We start from the raw sequence: 24,495 nt of genomic DNA on the forward strand, positions 1-24,495 counted from the left end.
GCAGGGGGAGGGGCCGGAGAGAGGGACAGAGGGGAGCGGGGGAGGAGAGGGGGTGGGCGAGAGGAGGGGAGGGAGGGATAGGACAGGGAGAGGGGGGACACACAGGGGCAGGGAGACCAAGCGCCCCAAAATTGCCCACTGACCGCGCATGTGCCGCCCGCCCGCCCATAGCGGCCGTCCATCAGCCGCGCCATACGCGGGGGACCTCAGCTCCGGACCTCAGGTGCTAGGCAGGGGGAGGGGCCGGAGAGAGGGACAGAGGGGAGCGGGGGTGGGCGAGGGGAGGGAGGGAGGGAGACGGGAGGGGAGGGATAGGACAGGGAGAGGACATGACAGGGAGAGGGGGGACACACAGGGGCAGGGAGACCTCGCGCCCCAAAATTGCCCTCGCAACGCGGGGCTCCCCAGCTAGTTAAATATATTCAAGAAGGAGTTGGATACATTTCTTAAGGCTAAAGGGTTCAAGGGGTATGGGGAGAAAGCAGGGACCGGGTACTGAATTTGGATGATTAGCCATGATCGCATTGAATGGTGGAGCAGGCTCAAGGGGCCAAATGGCCTCCTCCTGCTCCTATCTTCTATGTTTCTATGTAAGATCCTGCAGATAGTACATACTGCAGCCACAATCTGACTGTTGTTGGAGGGGCTGGTTACTGAGTCCAGGTGCCTTTCAAACAAGCTGCTCATTTTCTAGATGTTGAGCTTCTTGAGTAGTGTTGTAGTAGCACCCATCCCGGCGAGTATTCCATCATACTCCTATCTTGAGCATTGTAGATGGAGAGGTTGTGAGGGGTTAGGAAGTGACCCACTCATTGCAGAATACTCAGACTCTACCCTGCTCTTGGAGCCAGGTTATTGATATGACTGGTCCAATTGAGATTCTGGTGACCCCCAAGATGTTGATGCTGGGGGACTTTGCGGTCATGGTGCCAATAAAGGTCAGGAGTGGTGTTTGAGCTTTTTCTTATTGGAGATGGTCATTGCCTGGCATTTATGTGGCGTGAATGTTACCTGCCACTTGTCAACCCAAGGTTGGATGTTGTCCAGGTCTTGCCTTAGGCTAACATGAACTACTTCACTCTGAGGAGTTGTGAATAGAGGTGAACAGACCCACCCTGCCCTTCGTGATGGAGTGAATGTCATTGATGAAGCTGCTGATGGTTGGGCCAAGGATGCTGCCCCGAGGACCTCCTGCAGGATATCCTGGGCTGCTATGATTTACCTCTGACAGCCATGCCATATTTGATGACCGGTATGACTTTAGCCACTGGAGAGTTTTCCTTTTGAGCCTTATTGACTTCAATTTTTTTGGGGTCCTTGGTGTCGTACTTAATCAAATGCTGTATTTGATGTAGGGGTATTTGGATGGGCTAGATTAATCTTGTTTTTGTATGGATAGACCATACCTGGGCAATTTTGCACATTGTCAGGAGGTGTCGGTGTCATTGTTGTGCTGGAACAACTTGACGGGTGGGTGGTGGGGAAATAGAGGGCAGCTAATTCTGGTGTACAGATCTGCACCACTACAGCTCGGATGTTGGGGCCGTAAGAAAGCTGGGTTTTGGTACCTTGATAAATACATGCCAAGGAATGAGACAAATCCTTAATTCCCTCCTTTAACTCCTCACTAAGGGATCATCTGGTTTTACCTCCCAGCGTAGGTTTGGGGACAAGTGATGCCTGACTTGACTCCTGAACTGTTGCATAGTTTGGATCAAAATGAATGTAATTTACTTAACCCTTGGTTAGGTTACCCTTAAGCTGCTGAGTGAGTGAATTAACTCTTTATTGTCAAATCATGAAGGAAGAAGCCAAACCACAAGTCATGCACTAAACAATATTTATTGGTAACAAATCACAGCATATAGTTTAAGTTGGGTAAATGAACATTTAATAGATGTGCCTAAGTGTAATCTGAGTTATCTAGCAGTTGAGCGGGAAATCATTAATGGACAGAGTTACTCAACAAAAGGTGATGCAAATGTTGCACAGGCAATTCAATGTATCACTAAATCAGCAGTGATTGATGCAGAGCATTAACTACAGCAGTGATTTGAGGTTATAAATTTGTGAGATTACTTTGAGTAATTACGTAGATAGCTGACAAGTTAACAGCTTTGAATAGCCAGTCTATTAAATAGCTCAAGTCTATGTAATTAACGTTCAGAGCTTACACGGCCCCATTCTCATGAGTGGCGTGATTAAATCAACCTCCTTTCTCAACAAATATTTTGTATCTGTCTTCACTGTAGAAGACACTAACAACATCCCAATAATGGATAATCAAGGGGCCACAGGGAGTGGGTAACTAAAGACCATCACTATCACTAAGGAAATAGTACTCGGTAAAATAATTGGACTAAAAGATGACCGGTCCCCTGGACCAGATGGCCTGCATCCCAGGGTATTAAAAGAAGTGGCTGCACAGATAGTGGGTGCATTGGTTGCAATATACCAAAATTCCCTGGACTCTGGAGAGGTCCCAGCGGATTGGAAAACTGCTAATGTAACACCACTATTTAAGAAAAAAGGGAGACAGAAAGCAGGAAACTATAGACCAGTTAGCCTAACATCTGTCGTTGGGAAAATGCTGGAGTCCTTCATTAAGGAAGCAGTAGCAGGGCATTTAGAAAAACATACTGCAGTCAAACAGAGTCAGCATGGCTTTAGGAAAGAGAAATCATGTTTAACAAATTTGCTGGAGTTCTTTGAGGAGGTAACGAGCAGGGTGGACAAAGGTGAACCAGTGGATGTGGTGTATTTGGATTTCCAGAAGGCATATTCGATAAGGTGCCACATAAAAGGTTACTGCATAAGATAAGAGCTCACGGAGTTGGGGGTAATATATTAGCATGGATAGAGAATTGGCTAACTAACAGAAAGCAGAGAGTCGGGATAAATGGATAATTTTCTGGTTGGCAAACAGTAACTAGTGGGGTGCCACGGATCGGTGCTGGGGCCGCAACTATTTACAATCTACATTAATGACTTGGATGAAGGGATCGAGTGTAATGTAGCCAAGTTTGTGGATGATACAAAGGTGGGTGGGAAAGCAAGTTGTGCAGAGGACTCAAAGAATCTGCAAAAGGATAGACACAGGCTAGGTGAGTGGGTAAACATTTGGCAGATGGAGTATAATGTGGGAAAGTGCGAGGTTATCCACTTTGGCAGGAAAAATAAAAAAGCAAACTATTATTTAAATGGAGAGAGATTACAAAATGCTACAGTTCAGAGGGACCTGGGGGTCCTTGTGCATGAAACACACAGTTAGCATGCAGGTACAGCAAGTAATCAAAAAGGCAAATGGAATGTTGGCCTTTATTTCAAGGGGGTTGGAGTATAAAAGCAGGGAAGTCCTGCTACAACTGTACAGGGTATTGGCGAGACCACACCTTGAGTACTGCGTACAGTTTTGGTCTCCTTATTTAAGGAAGGATACACTTGCATTGGAGGCAGTTCAGAGACGATTCGCTAGGTTAATTCCAGAGATGAGGGGTTTGACTTGAGGAAAAGTTGAGCAGGCTGGGCCTATACTCATTGGAATTTAGAAGAATGAGAGGTGATCTTATCGAAACATGAGATACTGAGGGGGCTCGACAGGGTAGATGCAGAGAGGATGTTTCCCCTCATGGGGAAATCTAGAACTCTGGGGCACAGCCTCAGAATAAAGGATCGCCCTTTTAGAACTGAGATAAGGAGGAATTTCTTCTCTGAGGATCATAAATTTGTGGAATTCTCTGCCCCAGAGAGCTGTGGAGGCTGGGTCATTAAATACATTTAAAGTGGAGTTAGACAAATTTTTTGCAAGATAAGGGAGAGAAGGGTTATAGGGAGTGGGCTGGGAAGTGGCTTTGAGCCCTAGATCAGCCATGATCTTATTGAATGGCGGAGCAGGCTCGAGTATTCCTGCTCCTATTTCTTATGTTCCTTGGGGCACAGGTATTGGCTTCTTGAGTGTTCAGTCAATAAGTCCCATTTTGGCAGCAGGGTTATCATTACCATTTGGATCTTTGGTTCTAACTGATCCTACCTTGCACATGAGTGACTACCTGAGCTGGCTTCACTGAATTCTGGCACTTCTTTACCTGCAATTGACTGGTACAGCCTTACAAGCTAACTCTGTGTTTTGCTCCTTATATCCTAATACATTGGACCTGTAAATTCACCTTTCTGCATCTGGTGAGTAATGGTGCTTAAAGAACAAAGAGAACCTAAGTGAACTAAAAGAGACACTAAAGTTTACTCCTACAAAGACAAAGGGAGACAGCTTTCTCTCTCTAGAAAAAGATTACTACAGATTGTCTACTGCTGCTACCGATTATCTAATCCTAATCAATCTGAGGGATGCACTGTCCTTTTTTTAATATCTTAAGGTCACCAATCAAGATGGAATTGGTGCCAGAGGTCTCTTTCTTCCTGCTCCCCTCTGCCAATCAGACCTGTTAAATGTGAAGTCCAGTTGTTGTCATTGAGTCACTAGAGGATGGCTTTTCCTCCAGCTTTGTCTTAACTTTGTATCTACGATTTTTAGACCTTCCTCTCTATCCCCCGGCCAATGATCTTGCACTTAAAACAACTGGGAAGAGGTAACATCTTTATTAGGTGTTATCTAAGTAGTTTTAGTAGGGAATAATGGCTTCTCGTCCTAGTATGGAATGGCTGTAGTATAAACTAGTATCTTCTTGGTACAATTAACCTAGAGATGTTATGGCTTTAATTAGTTTATGGCAGATTATCTGCGAAGCTCCATGGTCAAAAACCCGGGTCATGGTTTGAATGAACTGAGAACCTTGTGTTAGCTTAAAAGCCTTTTCCCAGCATTTAGTTCAATAACTGTACTCTATTTTGTGTGGCCAGCTTTCAAGCTAAACCTCCATTTTAGGGCATATCCCCCACAAACCTTGATGGCACACTTTGGCAATTTACATGACACTGTTCCTATAACCTTTGCTGTATCCAGTACATTAATTTGCTTCTTAATGTTGCTTGAGATGAACCAATTTGGCTGGACTTGTTTCGATGATGGTGCAGCTCTTGAGAGGAGGCTACTCTGTACTTTTGGCTGAACATGCTTCAGCCTTATCTCCTGTACTTGTGTGCTGTGTACAATGTGGTTGAGGGTGGGGATGTTGATGGAGCTGCCTTCTGCTGTTAGTTGCCTGATTATCCACCACCATTTTTGACAGGATGTAACAAGGCTCTAGAGCTTTCTGATCTGTTGATTGGGGGACCACGTCGCTCTACCTATAGCATGCTGCATTTAGTGATTAGCATGCAGATAGTTCAGTATTGTAGCTTTGATATCTCATTGTATGATATGTCTGGTGCTGTGTCTGGCAGCCATGTTCATTACTACAAAACATTTTTGGTATTTTGGACACCCATGACTGCTGTTTGAGACACCTCCATTCTAAGTCACACTTTTAGCACAGCACTGCTTTAAAAACTAAACTTGGGGTCTACGAGTACTGCAAAAATGTTTGAAAAGGATTCCTGGTTTCAGTTGTCTATAATTGATTCACCCTGCCACATGGAAACCACAGGATTCAGTTCAGCAAGACCCATTTGAATCCCAACGTCAGAAGATTTTGTGTTGAGCAGTCTTGATCCAGAACACTCTTTATGCATCATCCAAGACCCATTCCATGGGAGATAGTATGGTCAGAGACCAGGTGATGGGAATTGAAGGCCTTGCTGCTACTTCTCCAATATTAGCTAACTTCTGAGCTGATAACTGGCCCTGGTGGCCAGGCACTGATCAATTACTAGACAATTTATTTGGCATTGCGAGTGCAGCCCTTGTTGCTGATCAAACAAGTGCCTCTGCACTGGTCGCCTAACCAGCACCTTTCCAGGTTGCAACCAAATAAGTTTTTGTATGGCACCTTATCAAGGAAATGCCTGTCTCTGGATCATGGCCGTTAGCCAAGAATACAGATTAGTCTGTCCTAAACTGGCTCTTCCCAGCTTTTGATGATTACGATGCCAGCAATAGCCAATGATTGTTTTTAACTTTTTTCAAGATACTGTGAACAGGTGCACTGGCCAAAGTCTAACTCACTCCTGTGTAAGATGATCGGCAGGCTTTTCATTTTCTCAGGAAAGGAGATAAATGAGGATGAAGGGTTGGGGGGGGGGGGGTGGAATTCCTTTCTCATAAGGCCCTTGAACCTTGGTAGTGGACTTTGGGCATGACACCCACAGTCTGCTGCCAAGCATTCAATGAATGTTGACCTATATTCTCAGCTTGGGTGGTGGGAACAAAAGGAGAGCTTTGCCTTCCATTTTCAGGGATCCCTCTTAAATTTTTGACAGTCCAATATTAGTCTGCATGAAGGAAAGGAGGGTGAAGAATTCCTGAAATGTGTACAGGAGAATTTTCTTGATAAGCATGTTTCCAATCCAATGAGAAAGGAAGCCGTTCTGAGCAATGAAGTGGGGCAAGTGGAGCATGTTTCCGTGAAAGAGCATTTGAGAAACCGTTATCACAATATCATTAGGTTTAGAGTACTTATGGAAAAGGACAAGGAACAATCGTAGGCTAATTTCAGTGAGTTGAAAAGGGACCTGGCCCAGGTGGAATGGAAACAGATTATCAGGTAAAACAGTAAATGGAAGGCTTTCAAGGAGGACATAGTTCGGGTACAGACCAGACACACTGCTATGAGGGGAAAAGGAAAGGCATCCAAAGCTAGAGCTCCCTGGATGACTAAAGCAATTGGGATTAAAATGAAATGAAAAAAGGAGGCTTATGATAAAGGTCAGGTTCATAATACAGTAGAGAATTGAGCAGAATACAGAGTGCAGAGCAGAACTGAAAAAGGAAAGAAGGTGTATAAGAAAAGCTTAGTGGGTTTCCATGAAAGGGAAATTTAAAGTATTTTATAAACATATAAAGAGTAAAAGGATTCAGTTAATAACCAGGAAGATTATGAAAAGTACAGGAAGAATTGAAAAGTTCAATAAGGAAGGCAAAGAGAGCTTACAAGATGATTAGCAGGCAGCATTAAATTGAACCTGTAAACATTTTATAAACACATAAAAATTTGGGCCTATTAAGGATCTAAAGGGAATCATGTAGCGGCAGAGGACATGGCTAAAGTATTAAATGAGTACTTTGCATCTGTCTTCACAAAGGAAGCAGATGATGTGATGGTTACACTTGAAGAGGAGAGGGAAGTTATGGACAGAATAGTAATAGATACAGAAGACTCATTAAAAAGATTAGCATTACTGAAAGTTGAATATCCACCTGGTCCAGATGGAATGCATCCGAGGTTGCTGGGAGAAGCAAAGATAGAAATAGCAGAGGCATTGGTCACAATCTTTCAATCCTCACTGGATTCCGGAGTAGTGCTGGAGGATTGCTAATGTACCATTATTCAAGAAAGGGTAACAGGTTAAACCAAGAAACTACAGGCTAGTCAGCCTAAAATCAATGGTGAAGTTATTGGAAACCATTTATCAGGGACCAAATGCACTTTCATTTGGAAAGGCATGGGTTAATCAAAGAGAATCAGCATGGATTTGTTAAAGGCAAATTGTGTCTGACTAACTTGATTGAATTCTTTGAGGTAACAGAGAAGGTTGATCAAGATAGTGCATTAGATGTATACAGGGACTTTCTGAAGGCATTTGACAAAGTGCCACACAGGAGGCTTGTTAAGATGGAAGCCCATGGAATTGAGGGGAAAGTGGCAGCATGGATACGGAATTGGCTCAGTATCAGGAAGCAGAGGGTGGTGGTGGATGGATATTTTTCAGACTGGGAGGTGGTTTGCAGCGATGTTTCCCAAGGGTCGGTTTTGAGTCCATTACTCTTATAAATGACCTAGACTCTGGTGTAGGGAGCAGCATTATAAAGTTTGTAGATACGAAACTTGGCAATATAGTAGATGATGAGGATAGTTGTAGACTTAGGATGACATAGACAGGATGGTGAAATTGGCAGAAGCATGGCAGATTGAGTTCAATGCAGAGAACTGTGAAGTGATGCACTTTGGGAAGATTAATATGGAAAGACAGTACACTATAAATGGCGCTATTTTGAAAAGTGTAGATGAGCAGAGACCTTGGTGTCCATATACACGAATCCTGAAAGGTGGCAGGGCAAGTTGATAAGGTGGTTAAAAAAGCATATGGGTTACTTGGGTTTATAAATGGAGGCATAGAATATAAAAGCAAAGAGATCATGCTAGTACTTTAGAAATCACTGGTTAGGCCTCAGCTGGAGTATTGTGGACAATTCTGGGCACCACACTTCTAAGAAAGATGTAAAGGCCTTAGAAAGGGTACGGAGGAGGTTTACAAGGATGTTACCAGGGGTGAGCGACTTCAGTTATGAGGAGAGGTTGGAAAAGTTAGGTCTGTTCTCCTTGGAACAGAGAAGGTTAAGAGATGACCTAATAGAGGTTTTCAAGATGATGAGTTTTGATAGAGTAAATAGAGAAAGGCTGTTTGTTTGCAAATGTAAGTTGTTGCTGTTCCCTCTGGCAAGTGGGTCAATAACCAGAGGTCATAGATTTAAAATCATTGACAAAAGATCTGGTGGGGAGATGAGAGTGAGTTTTGGGTACAGTAGCATAGTGGTTAAGGTACTGTAACCCAGAGGCCTGGACTAATGATCCAGAGACTTGAGTTCAAATCCCACCATGGCATTTAAATTCAGTTAATTAAATAAATCTGGAATAAAAAGCTAGTATCAGTAATGGTGACCATGAAACTACCGGATTGTCATAAAAATCTATCTGGTTCACTAATGTCCTTTTAGGGAAAGAAATCTGCTGTCCTTACCTGGTCTGACCTATACATGACTCCAGACCCACCGCAATGTGGTTGACTCTCAACGACTCTTAACTGCCCTCTGAAATGGCCTAGCAAGCCACTCAGTTGTACCAAACTGCTGGAACTCCCTCCCTAACAGCACTGTGGGATTACCTTCAACACAGACTGCAGCGGTTCAAGAAGGCAGCTCACCACCACCTTGCGGGCAATTAGGGATGGGCAATAAATGTTGGCTTTGCCAACGATGTCCACATCCCATGATCGAATATAAAAACAAAAAGTTGTCGGTGGCGGAAGCTGATTCCATAAATAATTTTAAAAGGGATTTGAAAAGGTACTTGAGGATGAGGAACTTGCAGCGTTACAGACAAAAAGCGGGGGTGTGGGACTAAGCATGACTGCTCTTTCAAAGAGCAGGCACAGGCATGATGGGCCGAATGGCCGCCTCCTGTGCTGTAAGTTTCTATGATAGTCATAGGAAGGGTGGGGCTGATTAGGGATCAAAAAGAAAATCTTCTAGTGGAGTACTTTGTATCTGTCTTCACTAAAGAGGATGCTGCCAATGTACTGTAAAGAAGGAGTTGGATAAATTGGATAGGATAAAAATAGATAGAGGAGGTACTTAAAAGGTTGGCAGGGCACAAAGTAGAAAGTCACCTGGTCCAGGTGGGATGCATCCTAGGTTGGTGAGGAAGGGTGGAAATAGCAGAGGCTTTGGCCACAATCTTTCAAACCTCCTTTGATATGGGAGTGGTGCCAAAGGACTGGAGGGTTGCAAATATTGTATCCCTATTCAAAAAAAAAAAGTTGGGGAGAGAGCTAAACCAGGTAACTGACGTCAATGGTAAGGAAACTTCTGGAGACCATAATCTGTGACAAAATTGTCACTTGGAAGAACATGGGTCAATAAATGACAGCCAACATGAATTTATTAAAGGCAAATCATGTCTGACAAATTTAATTGAGTTTTTCAATGAAATAACTGAAAGGGTTGATTAAGGTAGTACAGTTGATGTATATATGGACTTTCAGAAGGCATTTGTTAAAGTGCAACATAATAGACTTATTAGCAAAATTGAAGCCCATGGGATTAAAGAAGCAGCGTGGATACGAAATTGGCGAAAAGACGGAAAGTGGTGAACGGTTGTTTATCAGACTGGAGGGAAGTATAGAGTGGTGTTCCCCCAGGGGTCTATATTAGGATCACTGCTCTTTGATATATATTAATGACCTGGATGGTATAGGGGGCATAATTTCAAAGTTTGCAGATGACAAAGCTTAGAAATATAATTAACAGTGAGAAGGATAGTGGCAGACCTCAGGCGGACATACAGGCTGGTGAAATGAGCAGTCACATGGCGGATGAAATTTAATGACGAGAAGTGTGAAGTGATGCATTTTGGAAGGAAAAGTGAGGAGAGGTAATATAAATTAAATTGTACAATTTTAATGGGGGTGCGGGAAGAGAGAGACCTGGGAGTTCACATACACAAATGTTTGAACGTGGCAGGACAGGTTGTTATGGTTGTTAAAACATACGGGATACTTAGCTTTATAAATAGAGGCGCAAGTACAAAAGCAAGGAAATTATGGTGTATATCTTTATAATAATGGTTAAGAGACCTCTAGTGGTCACACTTCAGGAAACATGCCAAGGCTTTGGAGAGGGTGCGGAGGAGATTTACTAGAATGGTACCAAGGACAAGGGACTTAAGTTACATGGAGACGATAGAAGTTGGGATTGTTCTCCTTCGAGCAGAGAAGCTTAAAGGGATATTGAAAGAGATGTTCAAAATCATGAAGGGTTTTGATAAGAGTAAATAAGGAGAAACTGTTTCCACTGGCAGGAGGGTTGGTAACCAGAGGACACTGGTTCAAGATAATTGGCGAAGAACCAGAGGGAAACGGAGGAGAAATGGTTTTGTGCAGCAAGTTGCTATGATAGAAACTTGCAGCACAGAAGGAGACCATTCGGCCACTCGTGCCTATGCTGGCCCTTTGAAAGAGCTGTCCAATTTTTCCCCTACAACCCTGCAAATGAGTCCTTTTCAAGTACATGTCCAGTTGCCTTTGAAAGTTCCTATGGAATCTGCTTCCACCACCCTTTTGAGGTAGTGCGTTCCAGATCTTACCCCTCGATGTGAAATCATTTCTCCTCATTTCCCCTCCTGTTCTATTGCCAATTATTTTCAATCTACAACCTCTATTTACTTGCCGTTTCTCCCTACTTTAAAAAAAAAAAAAAAAAAAAAAAAATTTGTTTATGGGATGTGGGCATTGCTGGCAAGGCCAGCATTTATTGCCCTTGAGAAGGTGGTGGTAAGTTGCCTTCTTGAACCGCTGCAATCTGTGTGGTGAGGGTACTCACACAGTGCTGCTAGGTAGAGTGTTCCAGGATTTTGACCCAGCGACGATGAAGGATTGGTGATATATTTCCAAGTCAGGATTGTGTGACTTGGAGGGGAACTTAGAGCACATGGGAAAACCACCATCTCCATCAAAACCCCTCATCATTTTGAATACATCTTGGGTCTCGCCTTAACCTTTTCTGCTCTAAGGAGAACAAGCCCAGCTTCTCCACTTAACTGATGTCCCTCATCCCTGGTATCATCCTGGTAAACCTCCTTTGTACTTTCTCCAAAACCTTGTCATCCTAAAGTGTGGTTCCCATAATGGTACACAATACCCCAGCTGAGGCCTAGCCAGAGATTTGTAATGGTTAAACATGACTTCCTTGTTTCTGTATTCAATGCCCCTATTTACAAAGCCAAGTGTCCCATATGCTTTTTTAACCACCTGATCTGGAATGCACTGCCTGAAGAGTGGTGGAAGCAGATTGAATAGTACCTTCAAACAGAATTGGATATATACTTGAAAAGGAAACATTTTCAGGGCTATGGGGAAAGAGCAGGGCAGTGGGACTAACTGGTTAGCTAAAAGAGCTGGCACAGGCATAATGGACCAAATGGCTGCCTCCTGTGCTGTATGATTCTATGAAAGAAAATAAAGTTTTATACCTTCTACTGTGTATGAAGGTCGAATGTCTTTAAAAGAATGAGGCAAGTGCCACCTACAATAAGTAATCTATCATTGTTTCTGTTTGCTAAGAATATATTTTGTTCAGTATTGTCCATTCTCTACAAAAACAGACACCAGCTGCTGTCCCATCGAGGATCAAATGCTGTTTGTACTTGTGTTACTTCAATACCAGAAAGATGCTCTGTCTTTACACTCCACCCAAAAATAAGTGCTTTGCTCTAAACATTTATTTTTCAGAACTATGTTGATCGTGGGGTGCAAACGCAATCATGGACATATTTGCCAATGAATAGACACAGAACCCATCGTCGAGCTTCAGATGATTATGTAAAGGCATGTTGTATTTACAATGTGATGTATAGACATTTTGTTTTTAATCAGTATTTATGGAGAATCTTAATTTTCTTATCGTTCCTTTGTGGAACTACAGAAGTTACATAAGACTGTTTACATAGAATTACATAGAAATTACAGGAAACTCTCTGGTATCCGGCACCGACGAGACCGGGATGGTGCCAGTTGATTAAAAATTCCAGATGACGGAGAGGGTTATCTACCGAGGCTATTTTTAACAGTCAGACTCCTGTTATTGAGGTGTTCGGACTTCCGACAACGCCAAGAAGCCGAGTACTGGCAGTTTGGAGAACTACCCCCACTGACTAACTTGGCCACCACGGGAGACTCTGACTCGCTCGGCAACATTTCCGGTTATTGAGGTGTTTTCGGAGTATGAATTTTGCCGGTTGATAGAGAATTCTGGATATTTAGCTGCCGTTTAAACAAGAGTTTCCTGTACAGCACAGAAACATGCCATTTGGTCCAACTGGTCTATGCTCCACATGAGCCGCCTCACAATCTTAATTCACCTAACCCTAACCGCATATCCTTCTACTCCTTTCTCCCTCGTAGTTATCTAACTTCCCCATGGAGTAGTTGAGGATATTCACCTCAACTACTACATGTGATTGCAATTTCCACATTCTAACCACTCTCTGGGTAAAGAAGTTTCTCCTGAATTCCTTATTGGATTTATTAGTGACTATCTATCTTATATTTATGACACCTAGTTTTGGACTACCCACAAGTGGAAACATCTCTACATCTACCCTATCAAACCTCCATAGTTTTAAAGACTTCTATTACATTACCCCTTCCCTTTATCACCCCTTCCCTTTTCTAGAGAAAAGAACCTCAGCCTGTTAAGTCTTTCCTGATGGTTAAAATCTCTTAGTTGTGGTATCATCTTTGTAGATCTTTTTTGCACCTTCTGCAGTGACTATCGTTTTTTTTAATAATCTGGAGACCAGAACTGTTCTCAGTACTCCCAAGTATGGTCTAACCAAGGTTTTATATAAGTTTAACATAACTTCTCTTTGCCACAGCTTTTATGGTAATGATTTTGTCTTAGTATCTTGTCCTGATTCACTAGTTTTCTCAGAACCTGGTTTAACATCGATACCCTGAGCTGTCTTCCTTGTCAGTTACTACAGTAATTTGATTTAAAATGTAGCTGAAATGTTGATGCTTTTCTGTCCAGCTGTACATTGCTGGAACTACCTTGAAGAGCCTCTAACACTGATGAAATTTATATTTGTGTTCTATTGCATGCTGTAGAGCTACGGTGTTGTGATGTTTAATCAGCTGTGAAAAGGACGTACAGGAAACTTTGGTTTATCCGGAGGTTAAAGGTCCGGAAAGCTCTATCTACCGGCAAAATTCAGGAGCCGTTTCCTATAAGTTTTTTTACTTCTCGTTGCTTTTTTTTTTCCCAGTCAGGCTCTGCAAGGTCTGTAGCTAAGCAACAGCTTCAGCTAGAGACACTTAAGCAGCAGCCGACTGTTTTGAAGCTGTTGCTAAGCAACAGGGTTTGTTGATTCACACGGAGCTGAAAATCTCCGTATGTTTCAACATTAGCGCTGGTTTGTCCGGCAGTTTTGATGGGACGGCAACAGCTCGGTCCCGTCGGTGCCAGATATCACAGAGTTTCCTGTAGATAGGATTTATATTTATAATTTTAGAATGATACAGCACAAAGGGAGGCCATTCAGCCCATCATGCCTGTGCCGGCTCCTTGAAAGAGCTATTCAATTAGTCCTACCTCCCTGCTCTTTCCCCGTGCCCTGCAAATTTGAAGTATATATCCAATTCCCTTCTGAAAGTTACTGTTTAATCTGCTTTCACCACTATTTTAAGGCAGTGCATTCCAGATCATCATAACTCGCTATGTAAAAACATTTCTCTTCTCCACTCACCTCTGGTTCTTTTGCCAATTACTGTAAATCTGTGTCCTCTGGTTACTGACCCTCCTGCTAGTTTCTCCTTACTTACTCATGTTCAAAATTGTGAAGGATTTTGATATCTATGAAATCTTCACTTAACCTTCTCTGCTCTAAGGTGAACAATCCCAGATTCTCTCGTCTCTCCACATAACTGAAGTGTAGTAAGGGTAAAGATTCTCTTTTAAAACTGTTTTCACCACACTATTATTTTAAGGTATCTTGGTCTTGTAATAAGTAATATATATGTGTAATATTACTTTTTTTAATTGAAAGAATTAACATGCATAACTTGAAAAGATTGTTCAGAAACCCTTTCAGACTTGTATTTCTTTGGAATTTTTAAGAATATAAGTTATTGCTGGAGAAAAAGACCATTCAGCTCATCAAGCTTGCATGCACAACACACCATGTACAATCTACCAAAATTGTAGATTCTGTCCCACCAATTTAAGCTCCTGAGAGTTTTGTATAATTTCTTATCACAGGAAACTGGAGAGACAACAAACTTGTATAGAATCTAAAATAAAAACAGAAAATGCTGGACACACTCAGCAGGTGAGGCAGCATCTGTGGATCAAGAAACAGTAAAATTTCAGGTTGATAACCTTACATCCGAAACTTGTGTAGAATGTTACTGCACATAATCAGGCCATTTGACCTACAAAATCTGAGCTGGTGTTTTTTTCCCTATGAGCTACCTATTCTAATCGCACCTTCCTGCTCTAATTATCCCTTTCGTCCATGGAATCCCAGCCTTCCAATACGCTTTCTTGTTCCCTTACTGACGTATAGACAATTTGTACCCTTTCTATCTCCTGTTTTAATATTTTCTCATTTCTGTACTACACTTCTACTTGCCAGTTTTTCCTTCCATTGGGCACGGTCCTTTTTTCAATCTTAATATTTTTCCAGTAAAGTTTACTTGTCCTTGACTTTTCTGTCCTTACATTAAACTCAGTTATACTCTGATCACTGTTCTTCCTTTTTGGAGTTGGAGAGAGCATTGGGATATAAACTACAGAGTAATAAAAGGGTGGGGGGGTGGGTGTTGGTTGAGGAGATGAGTTGAAATGGCTTCATGGATGGTCTTATATTTAGAGATGAAAAAGTTCACGTGTGCATTGCTCAAACCTGCTCATTCCCATTGAGGGCATTTTATTGGTCCCAGCAGTAAATGCAATGACACACTTTCTGTTGTACTTAATTTTACTCTTGTTAGGAATGGGAGTTAAAGATATGTTTTACAAAATATACATATTAACATAGCCTTGTGAACCTCTTGTCCTAAATCTTAGACACCAGCGACCCAAAATATTATTACCGTAAATAACTTTATTTGTGCTACTGAATGTCCTGTGGTATTGCTTATAGGGAGTCAGAGGATTTGCGGTAATGTAACAATGCTGTTTAATAACAATAGAGTTGTTACTGCCATTTAGAGGATTACATCAGCACCACTGATTAGTATCAAATTGCTTTACCGATGTATTTAATTTTTATCCCCTACCATTTTTGAAGATGAGAATATGCAGCAAGATACACCATTTGGAGGCAGATATCTGGTGTTTAGCAGTACTGAGGAGGGGAATGGAATTTAGCTGCACTTGTGGACTGTCCTGGACATGATAGCACTGGAAAGGAATTGGTCCTGGAATTTGGCAGTACTGCAGTAAAGTTGCTGGAGTCTGGCAGGATTGGGCGGGGGCGCGCAGGGTGGGTACTTCGATCTGACATCACTGTAGAGGGGGAATCTGAAGTTGGGCAAAACTGTGGAAGGAAAACCTGAGGATAGAATGTGAGATTTTGATTCCTCGTATCTGTCCGCAGTGAGGGGAGGGGGAAAGCATGCACCTGACCGTGCCAGAAGGAGGTTGAGGTTCCCATGTTCTGCAGTACTGGTTTGTACTTTCTAAAGGATTTATGCAAACACTGAATATTGTAGTTCCTGGATATGTGTGTATACACTTCAGAAAATGTATTAAGCTGAGACAGAGTAAGAATCTGATTTTATATTGATAATTCAGTTTTTAAAAAATGGAATTTTGAAGTGAACTAATTATCTTGCATGTTCTGTTGACGGTTGGAAAAGGTACATGCTAATTTCTTACACAAGTGCGACAAAAGGCTGAATTTTGCCGGTGCTCAGAGGGCGGATTCGGAGGCGGGTCCACTGTCAAAATAGAAAAGATTGATGGCGGGTAGGGAACCCCCCCTGTCAACCCGCCTCCACGCAAGTCTCACAGGTGTCGGGTCTGTCAGCGTTGAGCAGACCCTACACCAAGCGGCAGGGGAGGCAATTGACATCATCATTAAATGGATTGTTAACATCCAATTAAGTATTTTACCCTTACATTTTCAGTTTTACATGCTCCCCCCACGGGTTACCCGCTGCTTGGGGAACACCTCAGCTCAGCATGCCGTGAGTGGCATTGAATTATCTCCTGATGTGACAGCTGCCAAAGTTGTATAAAAATCCCATGTTACAGCTGCTCACTTTCAAAGCTCAGAAACTGTTGGGTTACTGCATTTGGAAGATATATTGAGCTTTCTGCAGTTTGCAAGTGTTTGGAGCCAACTCTCTATCCAGTGCCACCACATTGGAACAACCTCTCTCACCATTGACAGATCACTTCTGTCATCTCAACCTCACCTGCCATCTATTCCATCAGCATCATTGCCCTTGAAAATATCTCGCCTTGGTCCTCAGAATCCCACCAAAATCGGCCCCAACGCCAGCATCACCGGGCACACAAGCAGCAACATCAGCCTTCTCCGCAATCAACTGATGCTACACGGCTTTAGCACCCGACCACATTGATGCCAGGGATGGCCTCACCATGACCGGATTTACTTCACTTGACACTGTACACCCTGGATGCCACATGATGTGCCAGCTTGGCACCACCCCACACCAACACCATAAAGCATCCCTACAATGCCAAGCCATTCCTTTCACACTCGTCACCATTGGGGGTGGGGGGCAGCGGTACCCTTATGTCTCACCATTCACTACAACTCACTAAGTCACTTCCAAAGCTGCACATGACTCTGTCCAAGAACGCAAAGTGCTGAAAATAAAGGTTTCAATGTTTGACAGCACATTACCAGAAACTTCACATGAACATTGGTTAAACCACCCAAGTATGTTGTTATTTAGTATGCTTGCAGTAGGATGAAGGTGAGTGTGACGGGTGGCTAGTGAGATGGGGATATGATAATGTAGATAGAGGGGGATGGGTGGAGGTGCAAAGTAAATTGGTGTTTGTAAAGATGTGCAGGGGTAGGGTAGGGAAGGCAGAGTGATGGGGATGTGATGAGAGGCACAGCAGGATGAGGTTGAGTGTGGCTTGGCAGTAACGTTTCATGATTTACTGAGAACAGTGTGAAAGGCTTGCGCCACTGCAGCCTGGTCCTCCTGACCACATCCCTGCTTGTGCAATGTGCAACCAGGCTGCATTGATCTCCTGAGGAGGTCTCTTCCGCCCATGGGAAGGGAAGAGAACCTCCCTGCGTGCTGTGACTCCCTCCATAAGCATATGGAGGGAGTCATGGGGAGCTTGGGTGCAGCCGGCACCTTTGTGCAGTGCGTGTCAGTGTTTGCAGCACCTCAATGCTGTAGAACACAGACAGCAGAATCAATTTGGACATGGCCCCTTTAAGGAAACCGGCTGATGATGCGTCATCAAATGACGTAATCGGACCCGCTTCCTTTTTATTGGCCGGGAACCTCACGGGGCAGGCTTAACAAGCCCTACTAATGTAAAATCACTTGGAGTGCGGGCTGCAGTAGGCTAGGACCGCGACACCAGCCTCAGTTGGCGAAATCACGGCCAAAAATTCTAGCTACCTATTCTACCTAAGAGAGAGGAGCCCGAGATACATTGTCTTCTCATCGTCATTTATTTTTTTTAATATTGAAAGCAAGCAAAGCCTTTTTGAGGGAAACCAATGTGGGAGAGGAGGTGGGAAATAGGCTGAGGGTGAAGGGACCCTGTGCCACCCACCCTTGAACGAGGGGAACCAGAGGGAACTGGATGGAGGGTGGAGCAAGAAGGGGAGGATGTGGGTTGAGTGGGTAGTTCAAAAAGGAAATGGTGGGGTAGTGATGGGAATGAGGGATTGGTGAGAAGGATGGGAGATGGTGGGAAGGTGAATGTGATGGAAACGAGGAGGTAGGAAGCATGTGTTGCCGAAAGGGATCTGCCCTGCACATAACTGCCCCTACGCACGCGCACAATGCAGTCTGTAGCTGCTGATGGCTCCTTTCCCCACCATACCATCTCATGTCCTATCACCCACTGTGCCACCTAAAAGAAAATGAGAAGCAGAAGAGTACCGCGAGAGAACTAAAAGAAAATGGGGAGAGAGAAAGGAAGACTTGAGGGGAGACTGAGAAACAACAACTGGGAGACAGCCAAGGTAGGTAAGACTAAGATCATATCCCTGACTTGCTGTGTGCAATGCCAGGGAAATCAACTGAAAGAAAGGAAGAACTTGTGTTTATATAGTGCCTTTCTCAGCCCCAGGTTGTCTCAAAGCCAATGAATTGCTTTTGAAGTCATTGTTCTAATGTACAGAAACACAGCAGCCAATTTGCACAAAGCTTGGGCCACAAACAGCAATGAGAAAAATGACCAGATAATCTGTTTTTGTTGGTAAGGTTGGTTGAGAGATAAATGTTGGCCAAGATACCAGGAGAACTCCCCTGCCCTTCGATTAGTGCCATGGGATCATTTACGTGCATCTGAGAGCGGTTTTAACATCTCATCCGAAAGACGGCACTTCTGACAGTACAGTGTCCTTTAGCACTGAGCCAAGGCTGACGCCCGAGTATATTTAAAAAAAAAAAAAAAAAATCTTGCTTTGGTTTGCACTTTGTCTACAAACCTTAACTTCTTGTGTCATGCTTTTGATTCATGCTTTATATGTCAACATTTGACATTTTTAAAAGAATCATGTACATGGGGCTAATGAGAATCTATAAACTTTTTATGTAAACAGGAGTTGCCTATCACTGTAATTGTAAATTACAACTACTGGTGGCATAGTGGAGTTAATTTATGAACTCTTTCCAATCGGCAGCCATCGCCCCCACAACCTCAGATTTTTGCTGTTTATCAGATGTTTAAAACCCATTATTAAATTTTTTCACTTGATAAGAGGATCCCAGTTGCCTCATTTGTAGACCTTCATAAACTTTCTGGCAGCCCAATGTCAGGCTGGGGGCTATTCAAGTCTCTGCTATCTTTGGTGGTGTATTGATTCCACTGGTGCCTGGCACTCCATTAATTTATTGATTTGATGTGCCCACTGCTCTATGCATAGATGATTGTTTAGTCTGTTGCTCTGAAGTCATTGATTGCTGCTGCTTGTTGCTCTTAATTGATTTGATTTTTTTTTCTAAGATTGGTGCTCGATGAATTTATTAATTGGTTCCTACTTAGGCATGTTGTAGTGTTCATCTATATCCTTTTGTCAGTGAGCCGTGATGCGTGTGGTTGTGTTGACTTCTGTGGCATCAATTTTTCTATTAATTGAATGGTATCAATAAAAGAAAAACACATTTGTTCTCATTTTAAATTCTCAAGTTTAGTGCCTTTTTTAATCTCCACTACTGGAGTCCCATGTCATGGCTCACAGTATGGCAGTTTACGTGGCCTATAACTTACCTGTAGCTGTTTCTTTCTGTCTTTGTCCTTCTATTGGCTTCTGCTTTTAATTGTGTTTCTCTTTGTTTCTTAATACTTTATTGGGTGGGAAGTGACAAGTGAAATGGCATGGAAGAGAGTCATGAAAGTGGTATGTGGCATGGCATGCCGGGGATGAAAGTTTCTGAGATCTGGTATTGTACCTCTGTGAAGAGGAGATTTAATAGTTGCCATACTTTAGATCACTTGTTTATTTTTTTGTTGCTTTGAGTCAGGATTGCTTCTTTTAAAGTCCTAACCTTTAACCCATCATTCCCTCCTATGTTAGTTTCCTGAATGACTGACTGACTCCCTGTTGCTTTAGATTTGTGCCACCTCCCATAGGCACAGGAATTGCTCTAGCCCCTTGAGCCAGTTCCATCATTCAGTTAGATCATGGCTGATCTGTATCTCAACCCTATTTATCCGCCTTTGATCCATATCCTTTGATATCCTTACCTAACAAAAATCTTACCGACCTCAGTCTTGAAAGTTTCAATTCACCCAGCATCCACAGCATTTTGGGGAGAGAATTCCAGATTTCTACAGGTAGACTATCCTTTATCCGAAAACCTTGGGGCCAGCTGTGTTTCGGTTTTTGGAATTTTTCGGATTTCAGAAGGTTTTCATCTCCGTATCTGACAACAAACACTGTTGCTTAGCAACAGCTTGTAAACACTCGGGCCCTGCCTTGGAAGCGTCTCTGAAGCTGTTGCTAAGCTACAGAGACTCTTTCCACAGCCTGACTGTTTATAAAAAAAAAAATGCTAGGGGAAGAAAAAAAAATGCTAGGGGAAGAAAAAAAACCTAACAAAACGGCTGCTGATTTCTGCCGTTAGATCGAGGTTTCCAGCTCCCCCTGCTCCGTATCAGAATTCCTTGACTTATCGGGGGTCTGGGGCTCGACTGCCGCCGCCAGTTGTGGGAAAGCCGGATATCGGTTGACTCCTACACTAAGCTGGCCCACAAATCAGGTCGGGGGTGGGGGGGGGGGGGAGAAAAGACTATCAGACAGGCCGCTGCAGCTATTGGACGGGCCGCTGTATTGTTGGGTTCACTCTCCCGGTACCTCCTTCACACTGCCCGGCTCGGCCTGCAATCTCCTACCCAGGAGGGAACTCTGTGACCCTCTGCCCTGCTCACAGGGAAAGGCAGAGCTCCCGGACCACTCCTGTCATGTTTGGCGTCACTCGGGTCATGTCGTGCGCACGACTTACGCTCCACGAAAAAACTTCCAGTTTTTAGAGGTTTTCGGAAGTGCGGATAAAGGATAGTCTACCTGTACTACCCTTTGTGTGAAGAAGTAATTCCTGATTTCACTCCTGAACTGCCTAGCTCTAATTTTAAGATTGTTGCTCCTTGTTCTGGATCCCCATCAGAGGAAATAGTTTCTCTTTATTTACCCTATCTGAACCCCTTGATAATAGCACCACTCAATCGTCTATACTCTAGGGAATACAAGCCAAGTTTATGCAACCTGTCCTCATAATTTAACCCCGGTATCATTCTGATGAATCTGCGCATCAGCCCCCTCTTAAGGTCAATGTATCCTTCCTGAGATGCCATGCCCAGAACTGAATGCAGTACACGAGATGGGGTCTGACCAAGGCTCTCTAACTGAAGCATAACTTCCACCCCCTTGATTCCAGCCCCTGTGAGATAACGGTCAGCATTCCATTCGCCCTTTGATTGCTTTTTGTACCTGTCCACTAGCCTTTAGTGATTTGTGTACATGTACAGCCAAATCTCTCTGCTCCTCTACAGTTCCTAGTTTCTCACCATTTAGAAAATACTCTGTGTATCTTTCTGGAGTCCAAAGTGGATTACCTCACACTTCTCCACATTGAACTCCATTTGCCACAGTTTTGCCCATTTACTTAATCTGTCTATTGTCCATATTTGTGTACCGTGATGAGGATTTTTCCCTGTCTTTTTTGGTTATTGATCAACATTAGCGCATTTACTGTGCATTGTTTGTTTATTGCTTGCTTGCAATGCAATTTGTTTTCCTGTTGGCCGCATTGAAATCTGCTCCTACCAGCAGTACAGTTGCATATTCCTTTTCCTTTCTTAATTTTTTTTCCTGTTACCACTATAGAACTCTGCTCCAGCAACAGGAGAAAAGAATTCTTGAGAGTAACTTTATTTTTCCACACTTTTTGGGTGGGTCATATATAATGCTAAGTAATAGTTGGCTAGACCTTCACAACAATGTGGCTGGAGGTCCTAGCAAAGAGTCTTCAGAAGAAGCCAGGTCAGCAGCACCAGGCCTCTACAAGCCCTGATTCAGCCAGGCTATTTTACTTTATACTTGGAGGTAGCAGCTAGCCAGACGAGAGAAGCACAAAGAAAAGAACAGCGGGTAATGTGCAGAGCGAAACCAGATGAATAGCAGTAGCAGGCGGCATTGGATGCTCCACATACCCCTTGGGTCCCGATCCAGCTGGGCCTGTTCTCTGCCATGCTTCGGGGCAGCCAACCAGGCACAGGGAGAAGCAAGGATAAATTTTTAAAAGTAATGGGGGGGGGGTTAGAAATAAAGATAAAGGATGCTCAAACCTCCAGTTCAAGGCTCAACGTCCCAATCACCACCTCCCCTTCCATTTCCCCAAAGCAGCAGCGGCGTTGCACCCACAGAAGTTTGCTTCGCAAGGCTCATGCCCTTTCTCACTATTCTGTTAATAGTTTGATTTCACAGGCTATCAGCCAGTTCATGTTGAATACAGTTTTAAGGGGTTTAGCCAGCAGCTTCCACTCTCTGAACTCCATTGTGTGCACGGTTACTATCTTCAGTGGTATTGATGGCAAGTCTAGATTGCAATCTTTGTCAAAGGCTATAAAACCTATGTTAGCAGAAAGTGGTGTCACCCTTTACATCAACATCCTCGGCATGGACTTATATGGCATTGAGCACTTGGAGACCTGGACGGCCTTACTCGCTCATTGCAAATGTCAGCCTAACATGTCTCATACCAGACATTTAAAAAAAAAGAATCAGGACTTGAAAAGAGTGGTGAATTGGGGGGGGGGGGGGGGGCGCGGGAATTCAACGGGCAGGAACCTGGGCATAAAAAAAGAGCCAGGCAGTGAAAAAAGTAACCGCAGGAACCAGAGGTTGATAGAGAGAATTCTGTTTATTTTTTTTTTTGCGGGAATAGTAATTTGAATTAAAAATGTTTAAAGCAGCAGATGGAGCTAGAGGGATGCTTGGGTACAGGGTTAACTGACTCCAGAGCACTCAGTGTGACTTGATAGGCAATTCACAATTTAACATTGAAACTCCTATTACAGTGCCACCTGCTGATGTCATGGAAATGTAATAGGTGAGCTTGGACATCTTAACGTAGGAATCCTCCTGGAAAATGTTTTTGGTGGAGCAGATAACCCACATACCAATCTTGTTGTAGTAGCATCATATTCTTGGGAACATTAAGGTAAACTTTTTCCAACCCTGTACAGATTGACTGCTCCTGCACAACATCATTGGAGATATATGTAAGAAGTCACACAACACCAGGTTATAGTCCAACAGTTTTATTTGAAATCACAAGCTTTTGGAGCGCTGCTCCTTCGTCAGGTGAAGTGGAGCGATGCATAAAGACACAGCTTATATAGTCAGAGAATAATGCAAGATGATTACAGGTAATCTTTCTAACTGCCATTTATCACACCTTGGCAGAAAGATAATCACAGCAATCAAAGGTGTGAATGGTGTCCAAACAGGTCAGTCAGGAAAACATTACATCAAAGAACAATGAGGTGGGGTCACAAGGGGTCAAATGCTGGGGTCTGTATGAAAAACAAAAAAGACAAAAAAACATTTTTGCTGGAAATCACAGCAGGTCCGGCCGCATCTGTGTAGAGAGAACAAGCCAACGACGACTCGAGTCTGGGTGACCCTACGTCTTGGGTTACATGTAGCGTGCCATGAACCCAAGATCCCGGTTGAGGCCGTCCTCATGAGTGCGGAACTTGGCTATCAGTTTCTGCTCTACGATTTTGCGTTGTGTGTCTCGAAGGCCGCCTTGGAGAATGCTTACCCGAAGATCGGAGGCTGAATGTCCTTGACTGCTGAAGTGTTCCCCGACTGGGAGGGAACACTCCTGCCTGGCGATTGTTGCGCGGTGTCCGTTCATCCGTTGTCAGTGTCTGCATGGTCTCGCCGATGTACCATGCTCTGCGGCATCCTTTCCTGCAACGTATGAGGTAGACAACGTTGGCCGAGTCACATGAGTATGTACCATGTACCTGGTGGGTGGTGTCCTCACGTGTGATGATGGTATCTGTGTTGATGATCTGGCATGTCTTGCAGAGGTTGCCGTGGCAGGGTTGTGTGGTGTCATGGTCGCTGTTCTCCTGAAAGCTGGGTAATTTGCTGCGAACGATGGTCTGTTTGAGGTTAGGCGGCTGTTTGAAGGTGAGTAGTGGAGGCGTGGGGATGGCCTTAGCGAGGTGTTCGTCGTCATCGATGATCTGTTGAAGGCTGCGAAGAACATAGCGTAGTTTCTCCGCTCCGGGGAAGTACTGGACGACAAAGGGTACTCTGTTGGTTGTGTCCCGTGTTTGTCTTCTGAGGAGGTCTATGCGATTTTTTGCTGTGGCCCGTCGGAACTGTCGATCGAGTCGAGTGTCATATCCCGTTCTTACGAGGGCGTCTTTCAGCATCTGTAGGTGGCCATCATGTTCCTCCTCGTCTGAGCAGATCC

The 24,495-nt window shown here is 43.6% G+C and overlaps 1 protein-coding gene across 3 annotated transcripts in view; it reads left to right on the forward strand.

Annotated features, from left to right (window-relative positions):
- dazl (deleted in azoospermia-like) overlaps positions 1 to 24,495 on the forward strand; it is a 147,911-nt gene that overhangs the window by 105,151 nt on the left and 18,265 nt on the right. For 2 of the 3 annotated variants that reach the window (XM_085988023.1, XM_085988022.1), the window contains exon 10: positions 12,061 to 12,279. The exons of the other annotated variant lie outside the window; for it this stretch is intronic. In XM_085988023.1, coding sequence (XP_085844149.1) covers positions 12,061 to 12,264 — 204 coding nt within the window. In that variant the 3' untranslated portion in view covers positions 12,265 to 12,279. Of the gene's footprint in view, positions 1 to 12,060; positions 12,280 to 24,495 lie in introns of those variants that run through there. 3 annotated transcript variants of the gene reach the window in all.

Source organism: Somniosus microcephalus, chromosome 5 (assembly GCF_052327205.1).
Source record: "Somniosus microcephalus isolate GS21.2 chromosome 5, FLI_Smic_1.0, whole genome shotgun sequence".
Taxonomy (NCBI): domain Eukaryota; kingdom Metazoa; phylum Chordata; class Chondrichthyes; order Squaliformes; family Somniosidae; genus Somniosus; species Somniosus microcephalus.